Raw genomic sequence first — 21,524 nt, forward strand, 5'->3', positions numbered from 1 at the left:
AAAACTAAAAGCATGAACAGGAGTATTACTACAAAAGCAATATTTTCACAAGCCTAACGACTACTGCCAGAAGAAAAGAAAAATCATAATCTTGTTACATCAATAGAAATGACCTTGATGAGAAAAAAAAATCAATTTCGATTATATGCAGTTTCTAGAATAATAATCTCAATTTTGATAAGAAAAAAAAGTACAATATAGTGAGATATACAAAAGAAAATAATGAATATTGGGGTTTGTAGAGAATACTTAGCATATCTATAATTGCAAGTTTGAGTGCTTCGAGCTGTGGTTAGATTATCTCCATTATGGTAGGAACAAGTTGAGCCATTGAAACAGCTTCTCCACAAAATAACGTTGAGCTTGTGTACATCAACCATTCCCTACACCCTGGATTGGTGAAAGATTGATGCATTGCGCATGCAATTATATTTATTTTGGTATTCTACATGAAACTCAAAAGAAATAAAATACCTAAGGTCCCCCCGCCGCCCCCCCCCCCCCACACACCCCCCCCCCCCCCCAACGCATACCCACAGAAATCAGGGAAGTGATTAAAAATCAGGTGTAAGAGTGGGAAAATTATATAGGAAAGGGTATAATTACCCTTTTACCTTGCATTTTTTTCCTAGTAAGAATGATATTGAACCCATTTTGAGTGAGTTAGCCCTTAACAAAAAATCAGATATTTCAATGTTGGCTCGATTAAAGTTTGACTTGGTTGATAGGTTTAAGTTTCAAGTTGTAGAGACAAAATAATTAATTTAAAATATTTTTTTAATTACTAATTATTATTATTAGGAGTGCATATATGTTATTAATATTTTCTAAAAAAACATATATAATCTAGGATGTATTATAAATATAACACACACATACAAATATGTATTTGAATTCAACTTCAAAATTGTGCCACCTGGTTGCCATATAAAGCACCAAGTGTCACCTCCTAATTTTATGCACCCTAATTTAGTACATTTGAATTCAAATCAAAAGGTGACACTTGGTACAGAAAATTAGAAACTAACACTCAATACATTATATGGAAACCACATGTGTTGAACCCTACACATCAAACCACGCGGCAAAATCGGTGATTTAAGCAATACGCGCATTGACGAAACGTGTCACTTGAAGGGTCAAACCGATTGCGCCGTGGCAATCAGGACATCGAGTTCACCTAAGAGGAGACCCCTCGCAGTCAACTTGGATGATATCGTTGTAGCTCCAACCTTACGACCAAACCCATGCTAGATCCACTTAGATCCCATCAACCCCACCTCCTCTGTTCGTCGCTCTTCACTACCAGACCCGACGCACAGCCAAGCCAACACCTCCAAGCCCTCTTTTCCCCTCTTGCCGAACTCCAACAACCAGACCTCCATCCCCAAGCCCTCCTAGCACCCGTCGAACTCCACCATGCCTGAACCGCCGCCACTCGCTAGCTGAAAACAGAGCCACATATTCAAACAGTCTGCCAATTTTGCCAAGCTATTGTAGTAGGTGCCGCATACAACCTCACTCATGAGCCTCTCTATTAGCCTGAACAGATCTTCCCTCCACACCAAGCTTTTTCCTATTTATTGTCGTGGAAGTCCCATGGAAGTCCTTTGTTTTGAACAGCAAGAAAGATTCTTCAGTGCCAGCAAGTGACTACCTTTTATTTTCCTTTTTTCACTTTACTACAATAGCTTTCATACAACCCCACTCACCTCCTTACTATTCAAGCCTACTCAATCATTTCAAAAGCCCACCACTTGAAAGCCTACATCCCCCTCTCCACTCAATAGCAAACAAAACAGCACCCTATTCCACCTTAAAAATCAGCCCCAACCATTTCATCCAACCCAAATCTACCCTACAAACTTCAACATTGGCCCAAACTAATTTAAACCAGCCACTTAAAAATAACCCACAAACTCACAATTCTCTCACGTTTGAGTCACCCAAAATATTAGGTATATCTCCATAAATTTTGTATGACTTCTCTTATTGCAATATTAGTTGATTAGTGTTAATTAATTTTACTAATAATGGAAATTATTATTATTGATTATTATTATTATCATTAACTACAACAATGATAATAATAATGATAACAATGGCTTTTAATATTATCATTATCGTCAGTTGAAGTTAAACAAAAAGAGAGTGGAAATTTAAAAAAAAAAGAAATATAAATAAGAGAAATTTATTTGCCTTGACCTACGTGCCGACACTGCCAACGTCCCCCACCAAGGTAAAAAGTTCTAAACCCAAAAATCCTACTCTCAAAGTTTGAAGCGTTGTGAGCAACCACCCATACACGCCTTTCTTAACACGGTAGGAGGAAGCGCATCGCGGTGCTTGCAACGAGGCAGGTAATCCTCGTGTGCGCTTTTCTTAGCACGGCAGAGCAAAATTTAAGTACTCGTACGCGCCTCAGTGCCACGGGAAAAGAATTGCGAGTCTTCAATCAGGTACCCTCGAAGACTGATGCACGTCTTTTCTAGCATGGTGAGATTGAAGATTACGGCCATGGTGTCATCTAACACCGACCATGCACGTCTTTCTTAACATGACGGGTAAACTATGACTCTTGGAATTTCTCCTAAGCGAGGGAGACACCGGAAGGCTGCCGAATTTTATAATGATAGGGGACCAGATTTAAATGATTGACAGAGGACTTGAACTAGCAAATTGAATGATATGAGACATGAGCTTGGACCTAATTAAACATCAGGGAATGTAATTAAATATCTAAAATGGAACTTGTAATTTGGCGAAATAACAAAATTAATCATACAAGCAACGATCAACTGGGGAATGTAATGACATGCTTAAAATTAACAACACAAAATTTTCAATGGAATATCAAGGGACTATCACTTCAATTGGAATGCAAATATAAATAAGCAAACTAACTATGTAAGACACAAGTCATCTTCACATGACAGCGAAGGACTTATAACAGTTGGTATGGCTCATCTACAAGTAATAATCGACAAAGATTGTATGAAGTATGGTGAACTGCTTGCAGACAACAACTGGAGGCAAGATGAGTGCAATGCATGTCACGATTCTTTTCAAGAATAGAATGTACAAGATGTATAACAGACGAAACAACTTGCATTAACATATGACCAAGCATATCATGCCCCGCAAGCAGTGAAGGTCAACATACAAGTGAATACACCAGACTTCTATGACGTAGGACTGATGTACAGTGAATGCATTCAAACAATAAAATTGAAGTTGATGATAGTCTTCATAGCAGTCATGTAAGAATATACAGTAATCCCTACTACATCCACTTGCAAACACCACAAAGGGGAAATGTCCTGTAGGGTTTAAGCAGGGTCTGGATGATTATAAAAAGATTGTTGATAAATATAGCTTAGCCGGCAGTCAACATCAAGATACAAACAAGCACATTGATCTACATGCAAGTAAGGATAGAAGATCATAGTGAATGCAAATACCCACTAGAAGTGATGGAAAATTTGTCGCAAGCGCGATAAACTACCCACGAATACTAAAAGTCAACATATAGTGGGCATAGTAAATTGCTGATGAATTATGTGGGGAAGTTAATAGTGAATGCAACTCAACTAACAGTTGATATTCATACACAATGTCGACATCCACGTAAGCAAAACAAGGAACTTACAAAGAGGTTAATTTATTTGTCATCGACTCCAATTAATTTGCAAACAAGAACATATCAGATTCTTGCAAATGACGATGGCTAATACATCAAGAAAATACGCCGCTCTCAAGTAAAGACATACGACGTGCAACAAATGCAAGCACCTACGGGCTGCCGTAGGAGACTAGCTATACATACTACATGTCATGCACAAGTAAATATGAAAAACCTCCAGCAGGTGCTAGTATTTGTAGCAGCGTAGAATGTTCGTTAGTGCGCAACAATCTACCTGCTTAAAGCAGCAAATGAAACTCAACCCACAATGCCGCACCACCGGATCTGCAACATCCATGTAAGCTGATAGAATGCGTTTACAAATTCCCAAATGAGACCCAGCGCACAACGACGTTGCGCCACTGGATCTGCAATATCCATGCAAGCGAATAGAAGGCGTTTAAAAATTCTCAAATGAGACCCAGCGCACAACGACACTACGCCACCAGATCTGCAGCACCCATTCAAGCGGACAGAAGGTGTCTACGAACTTTCAAATGGCGTGTCGCACACATTCAAATGATAGTTGCCCGCACAACTGATCAACATTAAACATTTTAAAATGCCCCCACACATGCATCACAACATGTATAAATATAAATACAAAAATGCCCTTTAAACATCTGCATAGGCCCCAGCGAGAGTATTGTATTTACACATGTGATTGTCAGAGGACGTGCGAGTCAAGAAATAAATTTAAGTTCAAACATGATCCTCTTAAGCAAGTGGATAGGAGTTAACACAGCTCGAACAATCAAACAAATATACGATCACGATATCGACTAACATACCTGTTTTAATATGCTCATATTAGACCCTGAGGCCTATAAACAATGAAAATCAATTAATAAAAGCATACAGCCGGCAACGAACCCAATCCTTTGTCAGCAATTAGATAGAGTCAACAAGGTTCAATAAGTAATTACAAAATGCCCCCTAAATACCCTTATGGGCCCCGACAAGTGTATTATGGGTATACACGTAACATCTAAAGATGTTGGGTGGGTCAAATAATGAACTCCAAGTTCTTGCTCAATCCTTCTACGCGAGAATATAGGAGTCGACACGGCTCGAGCTATCAAGCAAATGTACGATCGCGATGCCAACCGAGACATTTGTTTATATGTTCATATTAGATCTTCAAGGTCTATAATAAGAAAAATTCACTAATAAAGATATAAAGCCAACGACGAACCCGATCATTTGTCGGCAAGTTAACAAAATTCCAAATAATTTCTATGCTTCGCAAATGCCCAAACATTCAAAACTTAAAAAATATTGAAATTCAAAATATTTAAAAATTGAAATCAATCACCAAAACACTTAAAGCAAATCCATCATCTGCAATAGTTTGTATAGGTGAACAAATTCAAATATCACTTTAGCTTACAAAGAGCTAATGTTTGGTCCAGAATATTACTAGGATTCATTCTCAAACAGCCTCTTGCCAGCAAAGACATGGCATGTGTCCTCTAATCGGCGATTTTGCCGCCAAATGGCCCCACAGATAAATGGTTATGACCGGGGCCCTCTGAATCGGGTGGTTTGTCGCTAAATGGCACCACTAAATTGCGGCCATGGTCAAAGCCCGTATGCTCTCCAATGACACTAAATCTTTGAGATATGAATCAATAGGATATAATCGATAGGGCACAAAGCTCTCTATTAGCTATGGTGGATTCAAACTTGTCCCCTTAGGCAAATATCCCCCCAATTCTACCCTTGGACAAAGCAACCCATGACTGCCGATAAGAATCCTTCTGTCAGGTCGGGTCAACTACCTCCTTTGATTAAGTAGACTAGGGACCGTAATGACTCGGGACGACAGAACCATAGGATCTTGATCAGGTTCATCATCATTCCCCCAACATACGATTTAAGTGTAAGATGGTGAAATTTTCAAATTTTAAATATCATATTTTTCAAATACCAACCAATGCTACTATTATATATCGGATATCACGTATATATGGGTACAATGTATTCACTTTGATGACTAGTCTTAATCGAAAGTTCTCTCTCATTATCAGGAGTAATTAACTAAAGGGGCTTAAGCCTATAGGAAACTAGAACTCAGATCATAAAGTCCTCGCAAAATGAGGGTGAAATCTCTGAGTAGTGTCTTATCTACAAACCCAATCTGCCTTCTGAAATTTTACCCCGGCATCCAACTCGTTAAAACTCCCCCGAAAGCGAGGGGAGGTCGGGACGAGAATTTTCAGAGTCCATAATATGGCACAATTTTAAAGTTGAATTCAAAAACATTGCAAAGCAAGCTACAAATCATGCACATCATTCTTTTTAAATTTGAATATAACACATCATGTAATTCATGTTTTGAAGTTTGACATTTGAATTCAAACACATTTAAAACCTAACACACATCTTGATGTGATTTTAATTTTAACTATCACACCATGCAAATCATTATTTTTCAATTTGAATTGAAATTGAAAACTCAAAACTATAACCATTTACATATCAATTATTATTATTATTATTATTATTATTATTATTATTATTATATATATATATATATAATTCAGTATCATAATCATAAGCCCTATTTTTTAGGGTGGTGATTTGAATAAGAAGCATAAGTGGTGACATGTTTTAGGTTTTGGATATTGGATTTAGGACTAATTTTGCGAATTAGGGATCAAGGTGGAAGAGACAACATTTATAAAGAGTGTGGTTGGATTAAATGAAATTAAGAAGAATTAAGGATGGTAGGAACTTTTGCGATTTTCCAAGATGATGGAAGTCAAGATAAAGCTTGGTTATGAATATCAATTGTCTATACTTGTGCAATATCATGTTCAAAAAAATAAGCTAGATAAAAAATGAAGCTTCTAACTTATCTAATCTTTTCAAGATATTTCTTTAAATAAAAATTAGTATGATCAAATGCAATTTTCACAAGAATATTTAGCCTTACGGGGTTTTTAAAAGCGTGAGGAATAGGGTGAAATGCAATTGCAAGGCGACTTAGTGCTCCAACTATGTAAATGCCACCAAGTTTTTTTATCTTTTATACATGTGCAATGAAACAGCAGTTTTATGTTTGATTTTCCAAATAATGCATATCAGCTTGCATCATTAAGCTAAATCAAGAAAACTTAGAAACATTAATGAAGCGGAATGTAAAATAAGATAATATTTCTAAAAAAATGATAAACAAAGGTTTTTCAACCTATATCAAAGATTGAAAGGAAAGGAGCTAAAATCTAATTAATTCCTCATCGCAATAATTTCAAAAAAATCATGAAAAGTGATCAAACGTGCATGATGAAAACTAGGCTCATCATAAGTCTATCAGAAGAATCACTAACAAAAGGAGGCTTAGATCACCGCCAATAGGGTCATCCTATCCCTTTCATTTTTCTCCATCTCCCTCTTGATATTCTCGTATCCCTTATCCATCCAACTATTTTTCCACCATCCACATGTCCACTCTATTCCTTAATTTAACCCAACTTAATTGTGTTTGAATGTGCATGTGAGAGAGAGAAATACAAACGGAAAGATGGCAAGCATCTGATAACCAAAATAACTTTCAATGTTCAAGGCATGCATTTCGCCATCACCAATCACCAAATCTCAATGTAATTCCATTATTACTAACAAAAATTAGGAATGGAAAATAAAGGAGGTGGGGGAGGGGATCCAATAGCCAACAACAGCTCCTGTAGCTATGGGGGTCATTAAGATTATCATTAACCTTATTCTAACTATGTGTTGGTTTTAAGAATCCTCCTCCATATCACAGTTCCATCTTGCATGAATTTACTTCACACAACATCAAGCAAATATGCCTTTGATCTTAATCTTTCCTTCTCAATCATTTCATGTAAATTTGTCGTATTATCTTTGTTAATTCTTATACTCACCATTATACATTTCCAAATCACCACAACATATTTATTTAATATCTTATTTTCAAAAGATGCTAGTCCCATCAACTTATCTAACATAATCAATCTCACTCTATCATTCCTTGTTTTATATTACTACAGTTTTCCTCTTATAATTATAAGTACATTGCTCTATAATTCACAAAAAAAGTAAATCAAAGAAAAATTGAAAATTAAGTAACATAATTTATTCCAAAGAATCATAGAAAAATTCGCTACCAACAGAGACCTCTAATCCATGGTTAATCTCTAAATTTCTTTGAGTTTGAGTGATCATAGCAGCAAAACTAATTCAAATTCCTGTCCCAAAAGGGGAACAATTATGTCACCCTTGCAAAAGTAAGTGATAAGGAAAGGTTCCAGTATGCGCAATGGAACATGTCCTAACTCCAACCATTTAAGAAACTCAACAAAACATCCTCATCAAGACAATCGACTTCAAATTCAACCTGATCAATCCTATTAAATCAATGTTGATCTAGTTATGGTTAAACTGAAACAGATCAATTCTCAAATGCCAATTTCACCATAATTCATGTGTAAACTCTAAAAATGGTACCTCCTATTAAATCAATATTGTATCGTTGTTGTTTCTCCTGCATTTACAAGTGAATTCCTTCATTTTATCTCAGTTTTTTCTCTTGTTTTCTCCATTATCCTTGCTGTTTTCTGCGGCGGACAGTAGATTTCTGCTGTAATTCTCTTGATCGGATTGCTTACAAACTCAAGTATTACCTTAGGCTTACTTGCGAACTCAAGTATTTCCTATCAAATTGGTATCGGAGCATCGATTTGGGACCATCGGCGGCTGAAATTCTTAAATTTCAGCGGATTTTTGACATCCGAAAGAAGAGCTCTTGTGATTCTTGGGAAGAGAGATGGGCCGGGAAGAAGTTGAAAGTCTTGGAAGGTGAGATCGGTCAATTAAAATCAAATTTGGAGGGAAAATTCTTTGATTTTCAAAATCAAATCACCTCCAACAATGAAAGGATGGAAGGAAAATGCACGGTGATGGAAAAGATGTTGAAGAAATTGTTGGAGATGAAGACCAATCCTACAACATCGGAAGCAAGAGAGACGATCGGAGGCCATGGCATAGGAGGGAATCCGAACTCGTTTAGGGGGAGGAAAAATCCGGAAGTGGAGATAATTGAGGGAGAAGATGACATGCCACCTCTAGAGCCACTTTCTAGAGAGAAGATGAGTTTGGGATATGACCTAAGGGGTGCCGATTTCGTCAAGAGAAGGGAAGAATTTCATCGCCGATGTGCTGATTTTGAAGGGAGAAGAGGGGAATACGATGAAGGGTTCAGGTATAATCGCTGGAGGAAAGATCGTGATAGTTGGGGAGCACCTCCTTTTCAAGGAATGGGAGGTTATGGAGGATTCAGAGAAAACGGGGGAAACCTATGGGTGAGGAAGCTGAAGATACCCGTCTTTGAGGGTGAAGACAGCCAGGGTTGGATCTACAAGGCGGAACGATACTTTGCTGTTAACGGGCTGACAGAGGAGAAGAAGTTGATTGCAGCAGGATTGTGTTTGGAAGGGAAAGCACTTGCATGGTACCAATGACGTGAAAGGAGGGAACCCATCCGCTCTTGGAGGGAGTTCAAAGAAAGCTTACTAGAATGTTTCCGAGCCGATAGAGGAGGAGACTTCTATGAGCAATTCTTTGACTTAACTCAGGAGGGGACCGTGGCCAACTACTGCGACCGGTTCGAGTACTTGGCCAGCATATTAGATCACATCCCAAAGACAGCTTTGGAAGGAAACTTTATGAAATGGCTCAAACAGGAGATACGGGCAGCAGTTAGAGTTTCGGAGCCAAGGAACCTGGGGAAAGCCATGAAGCTGGCACAGTTGGTGGAAGAACAGAGGAAGATGGAGAGAGTGGCTCGAAGCAGCCATTCAGGGGGCTCACATCGAATGACTACCACCATTTTACCTTCCAGGGGATCAGTACCGGGGAGTCAAAAGGAAGTGCCTAAGGCGAAAATTGGAGGGGGAAACAGGGGAAACTTCAAAAGGCTAACTGAGAATGAGATACATGAAAAGAAGGTCAAGGGGTTGTGTTTTAGGTGTGATGAGAAGTACATGCCAGGGCATAGGTGCAAGGACCGAACTCTTCATGTTCTCACCATCTGTGATGACGAGGAAACTGAAGAGGGAGATGGAAGTGGGTTAGAGACGGAGGAAGAAGAGAAGATGCATATGGATGTTGCAAAAGTTTCCCTGAACTCAGTAGTGGGATTCACTCTTAATCACACTATGAAAGTGAAGGGAGATATAGCTGATAAGGAGGTAGTGGTGCTGATAGATAGTGGGGCAACCCATAATTTCACTCCGATTTGAGTCACATGATAGATAGCAGGGCTAACTAAGATTGGGGTATCTCTCAAGTCTATGATTAGAACCATAGAAGAAGTGGGAGGAGGATACTTGGTGGAGATGCATCGCCTGGAAGGGGTCAGACTGGAGGAAGAGAGGAACATTCCCTCTTCAGTGCAGCCACTCATACAACAGTTCACTGAGATTTTTCAACCTCCTCAGGGCTTGCCACCACATAGAGAGTTGGAGCATTCCATCACTTTAAAGGAAGGGGAGACACCCATCAGCGTTCGTCCCTATCACTACCCTCAGATTCATAAAGATGAGATTGAAAAGTTAATCCTAGAGATGTTGGAAGCTGGGATCATCAAACTAAGTGTGAGTCATTTCTCCAGCCCAGTTCTCCTTGTCAAAAAGAAGGATGGGAGTTGGCATTTCTGTGTGGACTACAGAGCTCTGAACAAGGGGACAGTGCCCGATAAGTTTCCAATTCCAGTGATTGATGAGCTCTTGGACGAGCTTTATGGGGCAGTGATGTTTTCTAAGTTGGACTTCAAATCCGGATACCACCAGATCTGAATGAGGGAGGCAGATGTTCCAAAGACAGCTTTCAGGACACATGAAGGGCATTATGAGTTTCTGGTAATGCCATTTGGATTGACTAACGCTCCTGCTACTTTTCAGTCTTTGATGAATATAGTATTCAAGCATTACCTCAAGAAGTTTGTCCTGGTATTCTTTAATGACATTCTGGTATACAGCAATACTATGGAGGAGCATTTGGAGCACCTGAGGGTGGCCTTGGAAGTACTTCAGAAGAATCAGTTGAGAGCCAACTTGAAGAAATGCAGCTTTTCTCCAGCGTGGAGTACTTGGGAGACGTGGTATCCCAAGGAGTGGCGGCAGACCAAACCAAAATTGAAGCAATACAGAAATGGTCGATGCCTCGGAACATAAGGGAGTTGAGGGGTTTCCTAGGATTCATGGTTTAAAATTGCCCAATATGAGGCTCGCCTTGATGCCCGCCTTTGCGCAATTCCGGTAAAAAACTTCTAGATGCTTACGCCTTAATTTTTTTTATGAGGCTTGTGCCTCAACTTGGTTGAGGCCTGCCTCACCTCACTGGCATGAGGCTTATGCCTCACGCTATATATATTCAAAATTATATAAATCTTGAAGTAAATGCCCGACATTGGACTCTATAGGAGAGGAGGAAGGGGAGAGAGCAGTCCACCATAATGATGATTCAAATGAAGAACCTATTAGTGATGATAGTGTTGATGACTTATGAGTTCTTATGAGATATGTCATTGCTATTTATTTTTGAAAATTGGAATTATATGTTAATGAAAAAAAATACTGGGATTTGGGAAAGATATAATTTTGAGTTGAACTATATTTCATGTTGTCTAATTATTGAGATATTTTGATTTCACTTCATATCTTATGTTTTTAATGTTTTATATTATTCACTCATTAATATATAAAAAATTTATCATTTTATGTTTACACAATCTTTTGATTTTGAGGCTTATGTCTCGCCTCACAAATGAAAAACGCCTCAATACCCGAATATGCAATTTTAAACATTGCTAGGATTGACTGGCTACCTATGTTGCACCGACACACCTATTTATGAAGGTGTGTTGTATCCGATACATCGATACACCGATACGGCATCGATACTTGTAGGATACGACTTTGCCGTATCCAATTAAAATACTATTTAATTTCAAAAGGATATGCATGTCCGTTGAAAAGCCAAAAAAAATTCGAAAAAAGACATTTCGTATTTACTTCCGCGGCTGCGAGCGAGGTTCTCTCATTTTCGAGATGGATTTGAATCACTTGATGATATAGGAATATTAGAAATTGCTAATCTTTTACTTGATGAGCCTAAATTAGAAGCTATGATATTTATTAAAGATTATATAAAAGTTCAAAGATAAACCACTGAAGAAGCTAATCATATCATTCCTTCTATTGAATATTTGAAACTTCATGTGCTAGACATTTAATGTTTTTGATATTATTAGCTACAAAGCTACAAATGTTGTTGCTTTCATTTTTTTGTAATTTCAAATATTAAGCTTTGATTGCCTTCTTATTTTTTATGTATGTTTTATAAATTATAATGATGTGTCCGTGTCATACCCGTATCCTGTATTTTTAAGAATTGACGTGTTCTATCTCCGTATCGTGTCGCATCTGTGTCGCCGTATCCGTCTCGGTGCAACATAGTTGGCTACTACAGGAGGTTTGTGAAGGGGTACGGTACCATCACGTGGCCATTGACTGAGCAGCTAAAGAAGGACAATTTCTCCTGGGGATAGGCAGCAACTCAGACCTTCGAGAGGTTGAAGAAAGCCATGACCACAGTTCTTGTTTTAGCTCTTCCAGACTTCAACCAGGACTTTATAGTAGAGACCGACGCATCAGGATATGGGTTGGGGGCAGTGTTAATGCAAAACCACAGGCCGATAGCATACTTCAGTCAAGTGATATCAACAAGGGCAAGATTGAAGTCAGTGTACGAGAAGGAGATGATGGCTATTGTCTTGGCGATTCATAAGTGGCACCCCTATCTTTTGGGTCGACATTTCGTCGTCCGAATGGATCAGAGGAGTTTGAAGTACCTTTTGGAGCAAAGGATGGCGACTGAGGAGCATCAACGATGGCTATCCAAACTATTAGGCTATGATTTTGAGATTCAGTATTGGCCTGGGTTTGAAAATAAAGCAGCTGACGTTTTATCCAGATGTGTGGAGGAGCTCCAGGGGTTAGCGGTGTCAATACCATTGATGGTAGACTGGGGGGTATAAAAGAAGAAAATATGTTGAACGAAGAGTTGAAAAAGATCAGAGAGGATCTGGTGACAGACAAGAGTAGCTACCCAGGTTACTATATAGAAATGGGGAGACTGTTATACCAAGGGAGGTTTGTGATGCCTCGAACCTCCATACATATTCCTCACTTGCTACAGGAGTTCCACGATAGCACAGTGGAAGGTCATTCAAGGGTTCAGAAGATATATAGAAGGCTGGCATTTGAGCTTTATTGGAAAGGGATGCATAAAGATGTTGAGGAGAAGGTGGCAAGGTGTGAAGTGTGCCGGAGGAACAAATATATGGCCATGGCTCCTAGAGGACTACTACAACCATTGGCACTTCCAAACAAAGTTTGGGAGGAAGTGTCCATGAATTTCATAGATGGTCTTCCACGATCGGAAGGATTCACGGTCATCATGGTGGTGGTTGACAGACTTAGTAAGTATGCTCCTTCACCCTCTTACAACCCCTACACCGTGGTGTTAGTAGCAGCAATATTTATCAAGGAGGTTGTTAGACTGTATGGGATCCCTGAGTCAATTGTGTTTGATTGAGACAAGGTGTTTCTCAGCCAGTTTTGGATGGAGCTGTTCAGGTTGCAGGGCACGACTCTCAAAAGGAGCACCGCCTACCATCCTCAGACAGACAGGCAAACAGAGGTGGTGAACCGAAGTTTGGAGACCTATTTGCGGTGTTTTGCTTCTGAAACACCAAGGATGTGGGTCAAGTGGTTACCGTGGGCCGAATATTGGTACAATATATCGTACCATTCAGCTTCGCAGATGACTCCTTTCAAAATGATGTATGGAAGGGATCCCCCGCACCTAGTACATTATTGGAAGGGAAGCACACCAGTTTCTTCAGTTGAGCAGTACTTGGATGAAAGGGACAAGGTGTTGGAGGAGTTAAAGAAACATCTGTTGAGGACACAACAAATCATGAAAAGGCAAGCGTACTCACATAGGAGGGACATGCAATTTGAGGTAAGAGAGAAGGTGTTCCTAAAACTACACCCTTACAGACAAAGGACGGTTGCTAGAAGGAACGAGAAATTGGCATCGAGATACTTCGGCCATATGAGGTTCTGGACAGGATTGGGGCAGTGGCATACCGACTGAAGTAACCTCCATCAGCTACCATACACCCGGTCTTCCATGTGTCTCAATTGAGGAGAGCTCTAGGAGAGCATGTCGTTAGTGCAGAGTTACCGTCTACATTAATGGAGGATTTGGAAGTAATGTTAGAACCACTGGAGCTGGCGGGAGTCAGATCAGACAAGGAGGGCAACAAAGAAGTGCTGATTAGATGGAGAAGCCTCTCCGATTTCGATGCTACTTGAGAGTCATTTGAAAGAATGAAAGATCAATTCTCTTCATTTCACCTTGAAAATAAGGTGAGTCTTTGGGAGGAGAGTAATGTTAGGCCGGCCTAGGAGGGGTCGACTGGAACGGTCCAGCCTGGATCGGTCCTCTTCTACTCCAAACGGAATCGTAAAATTTCCAAACTTTCTCCAGCAAACAAAAAAATATATGATTAATATGAAGAAAAGTGCAGTGAAAATGCAATCAAAATGCAACTAAAACGCAGTGATAGCGCAGCTAAAAAGCAATGAAAGCGCAATACCAAAAGCGCAGTGAAAGAGCAGTGAAAAGCGCCATTAAAAAATGAAGTCATATATTTTGAAGCTATGCAACCAACTTTTGAAAACTGAAGAAGTCTTTATACGAACTAATGCCATAAAAGCAAATGCACATCAAAATCACACTTAAATCACAGTTAAAACGAGACTAAAATGAACAAAAATAACTTAAAAATTTTAAAGCAAATAAAAACAACTTAGTTTTTAAAATAGAAGAACTTGTTACGCTATCGATACCCGTGAATATTTAGCAAAACCGCATCAAAGGCGCAACAAGTTCTTACACTTGTTTGCATGTGGAGATGAACTTTTGCACCGACTGAAATGTCAAAGGAATGGAGTGAAGCATCTGGAATACCGAAGGAATGGAGTGAAGCATCTGGAATACCGAACGAGAGAGAAAGTGAGCAGTGAAATGCCATGATAAAAAGTAAAATGACCTAGCTCCGAGCTTTTGGGTCGGTCGGACTAACAAGACATAAATAAAAAATGAAATCCAATTGAATATCCACGTGTCAAAATTTAATTGGAGTCCAGACGTAGAGCTAAGTCCGAACTCCGCACAAAATAATTTCTCTACTTGTTGTTGGTCCTAAAGGCCTCTTCAGCGAGCTCCTTGCGCAATTTCCTCGATTCTACACACTGCAAGTCCTGTTAATGCCTTCTTCCCGCTAGCTCCCATGCAACTTCCTCATTTCCCATCATTGAGGGATTTAAGAATTCAGGTAGGAATGGTGGGCCCAAAGAGAGAGAGAGAGAGAGAGCAAAAGGGAGAAGTTCGGTCAAGTGAGTAAAGAACGAGCGAGAGGGAGTGGGCAGCATTTTTGTCCTTATATAGATATGAGGATCGAATGGCCCTCATGCCTTCGAGCAAGGCATGCCTACGAGAGCGGGCCGCATTTTTGTCCTTTTATATATATAGAAATGAGGGTCGAATGGCCCTCATGCCTCAGAGCAAGGCATGCGTACGAGTCGAAAGGTAAGGAGGCAGATTGACCTTTTTTATTTTAATTTAATCTCATTATTCCCAAAATAAATAAATAATAATAAAAAATTCAACAATAATAAAGCATACAGTATTTTTTTTTTTTAACTCTCAAGTCTCATCCCTAGCATACATCAAAATGGCAGCATCACTTCATATGCGATTGAATTTCCGTTTCCATGCGGTGATCCAAGCAACAAGAATGCCTATGTTAGCTATTTCTAATATCTTGAACATACCGACGCAATTCATTTCACTAACAAACACTATTTGGGTAAACTTGATTTTGGTCAATGCATTTAACATCATGTTCGTCGCTATCCATTTTGATTTAGCTTCATTGGATCGTCTTCAAAATAGTTGTTAATGCCAACATTTAATCTTAAACATGTATAAAATTGAATTTCACACGAAAAGCCAATCTATAAGTCAGTAAACCAGTAAAATGCTCTTGAATATTGGAAAATCCTAAAAAAAAGCTAATCAAACAGAAGAGCCTATTTAGAACGGTAAATTACTGGATCTTAATAAGGTAAAAAATAGAAAAAGAAAACTGAACAAAAAAGGCTATCAGCAAAAAAAAATTTCAAGATCATGCAAAAGCAATTGGGCAAAAGTGGTTTTGCCGTGATAAGCTCGTACCATACTACAATTATTTTTGTAACAGATCAGTAGATAAGAAATGGTGATGGAACGGAAACTCAAAAGGAATGAAAAAATCCAACGATTACAAAACTCTATTAGCTCAGTTATTCTACGTGGTGTATACATGTTTAATAAATTTTAGATCACTATTCAATAAGATGTAACAAACAAAATTGGAAGCAAAAAAAGGGGTTGAAATGTAAGAAATTGCTGCACCTGTCCAAAAACTAGCTCATTAAGATCACTCATTGATGGTGTTTTCTCCACTAAACGAGCCTGCATCATGTATGTCACCAAAACGTTGTTATCTCAAAAAATAAAATCACAGGAAATGAAATGGTTGCAAGAGAGTAAATATTGCTCCTTCAAATATATTTAGGTAGATTACTGCGGATTTTTATGTTTTTGAAAGCTGAAGATGAACCCCTCATCATGAATTGACGCATCAATTGGACATTATAAAAGGCCATATAGACTAATCTCATCTTAAAAAAAATCGGAGTATAAACTCTAGCGAACATAAGATAGCCAAACCTTAACACCTTCAGGAAAACAAAAGGCCGGTATATCACTTTCCATCATTGCTGCTCTCTTCACAGGAGGATACTTGTAAAGAACCTGCGCAATAAACATATAAAAATAAAAATAGTCTTATAAAGAAGCAGCACGGTGGCACGCTGAGTTTCCATTAAAAAAAAGTAATTAAATAATAAGCAAAAATCTGGAAAGCAATTGATACAGCTTACAAGTTCGTAGACACACAATGCACAGGCAATAACTATAAACATAGTTGGTATAAACAATAAAGTAATGTTACAAAGCAACAGAAAATTTTAGGGAATGATAACATGGATAACAGTATACTCCAAGTTCAAATACTAGACAATTAAGATCAAAACATATCGAATGATTATTTACATCATCCTGTAGCTTAAAAGACCATGAAATGCCAAGGAATTTTTACATATATATATATACTACTGTTGATTTATAAAATTATATAACTTTCAATTAAATGCTTTAACATGTCGGCGCACATCCAATTTGCTCATAATGATTAACAGATTTATGTTAGCATGGAATATGTAGAAGCAATTTGCATCATTCTAAAGAAAAGTGTATAATCCAATTTCATTCAAAAAAGAATAGGTTACCCAAAGGTAAGGACCCAACTTACATAGCTAATTCAAATATCCTATGGCACCAAAACTTCTTATAGATTTAAGTACATATGCATTTCAGAAGCAATGTATTCAAGATATAATACAACCAAGGTGAGGTACTGAATTCATATTAACAGCTTTTTCTTGAGGTTGAAGGGTTTGTTTGCAGAATTTGCGAACACCAAAGCTTCTGACAGACAGGTTCAATTTTCTAGCTTAGTTTGAAGGCTTTGTTTGCTGAATTTGCAAACACCAAAACTTCTTATAGATTTAAGTACATATGCTTTTCATAAGCAATGTAGTATTCAAGATATAATACAACCAAGGTGACGTAGTGAATTCACATTAACAGCTTTTTCTTGAGGTTGAAGGCTTTGTTTGCAGAATTTGCGAAGACCAAAGCTTCTGACAGACAGGTTCAATTTCCTAGTTTAGATTTCAGGTAATAGTCCAATAACTTGTGCAGCTAAAGATTATGTTGGATAACCTTAAATAGCCTCACCATGCAGTTTTGGACGTTTATCCATATTATTAAACATAAAGATAATCTATTTTTAATATAAAGTCAGAGGTTATGAATATTTTAATTGTTGAGGCATGGGTCTCTGCTTTTTCCAAACTGAAGCTGCATTGTTGTTCCCTTCCTTTACTTTAAGAAAATAGAAAATGGAAAAAAAAAAAAGATTTTTTGCCAGCATGGTCATCGAGAAGGATGAAGATTAAGGAATGTTAGTTATGTGTGGAATCTGATTGTGTTGATCAATTGGGTCGTATTGTTGTCTTGGATCTCAGTTCAATTTTTCGTGCTTGTTGGGGGGTGCAATGAGTACTCCCCTTGCTTGGGTTCGGGTGCTTTGTATCTGGAAAAAAAAAAATTCGTACAATGCCCCGGCGTTGTGTACCCCAACTTCCTAATACTACAGAGTTTGCTGGGAGAAACGAAAGATAACGAAGCCTCTTAGCGCCATAGTGTTGTGTGATGCCACAACGCTGCAAGTTGGAGTGCCGCAGCATCATCAGATGGATCGATGGCAGAGGCTTGAGTACCGCAACGCTTTGAGGTAAACTAAACAGTTTTCTTTCTCATTTTTCTGAAGGATGACGTCCATTGGTGTTATTTACTTGACTTTCTCATGTGTTATATGTCAGAATGATGTAAGAGAGGAGAAATAATGAGAGAGTGAGAGAGAAGAGAGAGATATACTTATTTCTCCCAATTTTCATAGTGAGTTTCTTGGTGTGGTGTGACTCCATATTTTTTTTCCTAATTTTGAGTTTTTCCATATTAAATTCAGGTGTCCTTTACTTTCCTCTACATTTACTTTTTGTTTGTTTCATGGTGGTGTTTACTTCCATCCCGAACAAGGACTTCCAAAAGTTCTCACATATGTTGAGTCCTAAGAGGTTTGACACAGGTCAAGCAGATTCAAAAGTTCAAAAACAGGACTCAAGTTTAACTAAAAAAACATGTGAAAATTGCCGAATACAACAACAACAACAACAACATCAAGCCTTTATCCCACTACGTGGGGTCGGCTACATGAATCCTTTTTCTCCATTGTGTCAAAAATATTGTGAGGGGGGATTCTCCGTCCCTATGAAAATTGCCGAATACTGATGTAAAAAACAACAAATCTGGGCCAGGAAAATATCATTGAATTCAGCAGTTGCTAAATATTGTCAAAAAACCAAACCCCATAGCCCCACCTATTTGAGAAATAAATAAACTGACCTGAGGTTCAAGAGTAGGGATTTGTCCATTATACTGAAGCTTCCTAAGATCTAAAATATCTGATTTTGCCACTTCAGATTCCCATGTCTTTCTTCTAGCGAACGAATGCTCAATGACTTCAACATTTGCATGTGAGTGGAGCCCAACAATGAAGAATTGTTCAAAAAGCAATGTTGGGTCCTTATATAGTTTAATATCCTGCACATTAACATCCCAGTTAACCATTATCAAAGAACTTGAGGGGAAATATGCAAGTGATCATTCAAACAAAGCAAAATGGCAATCTTGCCGATAACCTATTTTGTATAAACATATCAATATGATGGTTGGCAATTGAATACTTAACTAATAATATTCATGCGATAGCTTACCACTGACCGGTTGCCAAAATTCTCTATATCACACCAAAAATTTACTAATTGTTCACATGTATTCAGAGCAAACCAAATAGATCAAAAGTATTATCATGAACTATTCGAATAGAGATATAAAAAAGCCATTTTATATCCATCGAGAATAATATTATTCTAAATGGAAGAGACAAACGCTTGGCTCAAATCACGATAAATTCACAGCCACCCAAGAGTTTGGAATTGAGGTTATGTTATAGGCCAAATCAAGCTGAATTTTGCTTAGCATAAGCTGCAAGCAGGAAACCACTCTTCTACTATGAATGAGGCTTAATCCAAGCTTTAAATGAATCAACCTTGAGAACAAATTCTAAGATCCATACACAATATCAGTTAACACCAAAGGAAATAACTGGTCATGATAAATAAGCCACCGTCTCCTGCTTCATATTCACTTCTCTGCAGCCACTCCTTCCTCTTTCTGCAGAATTCATCTCAGCCATCTCTGCCTAACTGCAAAACTAATGTGAACCACTAGATGGCTGCAGCCCTCTCAACTCTAGCAAGACACCTGTAGCTCTTTTCTTATATATACCCTGTATTACATACACAATAATCAAATAATAAACTTTTCCTTTCCTCGCTACAGCTTCTTCTTCTAGCTCTCGTTAGTTCAACAGTGCTACAGCTGATATTTTTTCAATATCAAAATGACTTCATAGCATTGATTGCCAGACTATCAAACTACCATCAATACTTAACAAACCCCCCATAAGAACCTAATTCTTCTTCTAAATGGCATACTGAACAGCAAAATAAATTGGTCCAGAACTACCAATGCACCTAATCATTTCACCTAGCAATTTGATTAGGAGGTAAAAGACATTTAAAAGCATTGGCGGTGCTGAACCAATTGACTTTAAAGTTGAACCGCGTTTTTAATATGGTAAGGGTGTGCTTATTTGGCGAACCGCGTTTTATCCCCGAATGATTGATAGCTAATGCTCATTTCAACAATGTCGTCAACTACCAAGGCATCCACTTCGGTACAAAAAATAAAACAGAAAAAAAAGGCAGACAACGTTACCCGGTTTTTCCATTGGGTTCGATACCAGAGCCTCTTCTGTTTGGCCATAATCTCCAGATTCAACGTCGCCATCAAACTCTGCTCCCTCTTCTCGCCGTAAACGTTGCTCCCAGCTGTTCCCCATCCCCAAGCCCGCTGGATCTGTCGCTTCCATCGCTGGAAGCTATTGCTCTGAAAATGTCCCACTTGCCTCAGGCTCGCCAGCGGAGACGAAAAACTAGACGTCGTCGCGGACGACGGGGACTCCAAAATCGCAGCAGAAGAACCCGTATCATCTAACGAACCTTCCGGCGTCCGAACCCCTGCCAACGCGTTCTCTGGTGAATACGACGTTGACGCCAGCGAATCCTCCCCCTCTTCAGGCTTCTCCGGCGAAGCTTCTCCATTCATTCCAACCTCTTCTGCTCCCATCCCAGGGCTTAATGTAGAGTATTCAAGCAGAAACGAAAGCACATTATATCCAATCCTCTGAACCTATAAACGCTGAAAGAAATCGTAAAGAACTAAACTCCTTTGGAATCCCTCTATCTTATTTTTCTGACTTGGAGAAAATCGTCTGACCGGGGATGAAGAGGAGCAACGTTGAACCGACCGGTGAGAAGGCGAGCGCAGATCGGACATTAACCGCCAATTACGAACAATTTTGGCCGCAGCGCGAATTGCAAAGAAAAAGGGTGGAAAGGAGTTGAGGCCACGCACGTGGTTTCGTGCGTTTTTCCCGGATATTCTGTCGAAAGATGGAAAGATGATATAAAAATAGTTTTACCCCGGATACGTAAAATAGATCACGTAACTAGGCAAGGATGAATTATCATGTGTCTGTTTGATTGTCTCAAAAAGTAATAAATAGTAAGAAAATATAATATAAAAAATATTTCAGAGTTATTTTATTGAGGATAAAGGAATACATGATTTTATTTTTTTATTTAATTTGAAGTAAAATAAAGATAATATAAAATGTAAAAAAATTGTAATTAGGAGTGACTAGCAACAGCGTCAATGGTGGGCGGTGTCTGGCAGTAGGCGGGGCGGTAGCGACGGCAGGCGACGACCGGCAGCAGGGTGGAAGTGGAGATGATGGGTATTGGCATTGTTCAAGCAAACTTTGGAGTTGTGTAAATGTTTCTCCTCAAAATTGGGTGAAAACGGTTTATCTCAAAAATAAATTGGA

At 38.7% G+C, this 21,524-nt stretch overlaps 1 protein-coding gene across 3 annotated transcripts in view; it reads right to left on the minus strand.

Annotated features, from left to right (window-relative positions):
- Positions 1-21,083, minus strand: part of LOC110106099 — a 73,778-nt gene extending 52,695 nt beyond the window's left edge. Inside the window, exons 1-5 of one of the 3 annotated variants that reach the window (XR_003701520.1) lie at positions 20,915-21,083; positions 20,354-20,827; positions 18,917-19,114; positions 16,556-16,639; positions 16,238-16,297 (exon numbers count right to left, since the gene is read on the minus strand). Coding sequence is in view for 2 of the 3 variants with exons in the window: in XM_020835852.2 (XP_020691511.1) it covers positions 16,238-16,297; positions 16,556-16,639; positions 18,917-19,114; positions 20,354-20,827; positions 20,915-20,974 (876 nt within the window). In the remaining variant the exon portion in view is untranslated. Of the gene's footprint in view, positions 1-16,237; positions 16,298-16,555; positions 16,640-18,916; positions 19,115-20,353; positions 20,828-20,895 lie in introns of all 3 variants that reach the window. The other 2 variants (XM_020835852.2, XM_020835855.2) reach the window with 2 other exon arrangements.
- Positions 21,084-21,524: the final 441 nt, after the last annotated feature.

The sequence above is a fragment of the Dendrobium catenatum genome, unplaced genomic scaffold (assembly GCF_001605985.2).
Source record: "Dendrobium catenatum unplaced genomic scaffold, ASM160598v2 fragScaff_scaffold_853, whole genome shotgun sequence".
Lineage (NCBI taxonomy): Eukaryota > Viridiplantae > Streptophyta > Magnoliopsida > Asparagales > Orchidaceae > Dendrobium > Dendrobium catenatum.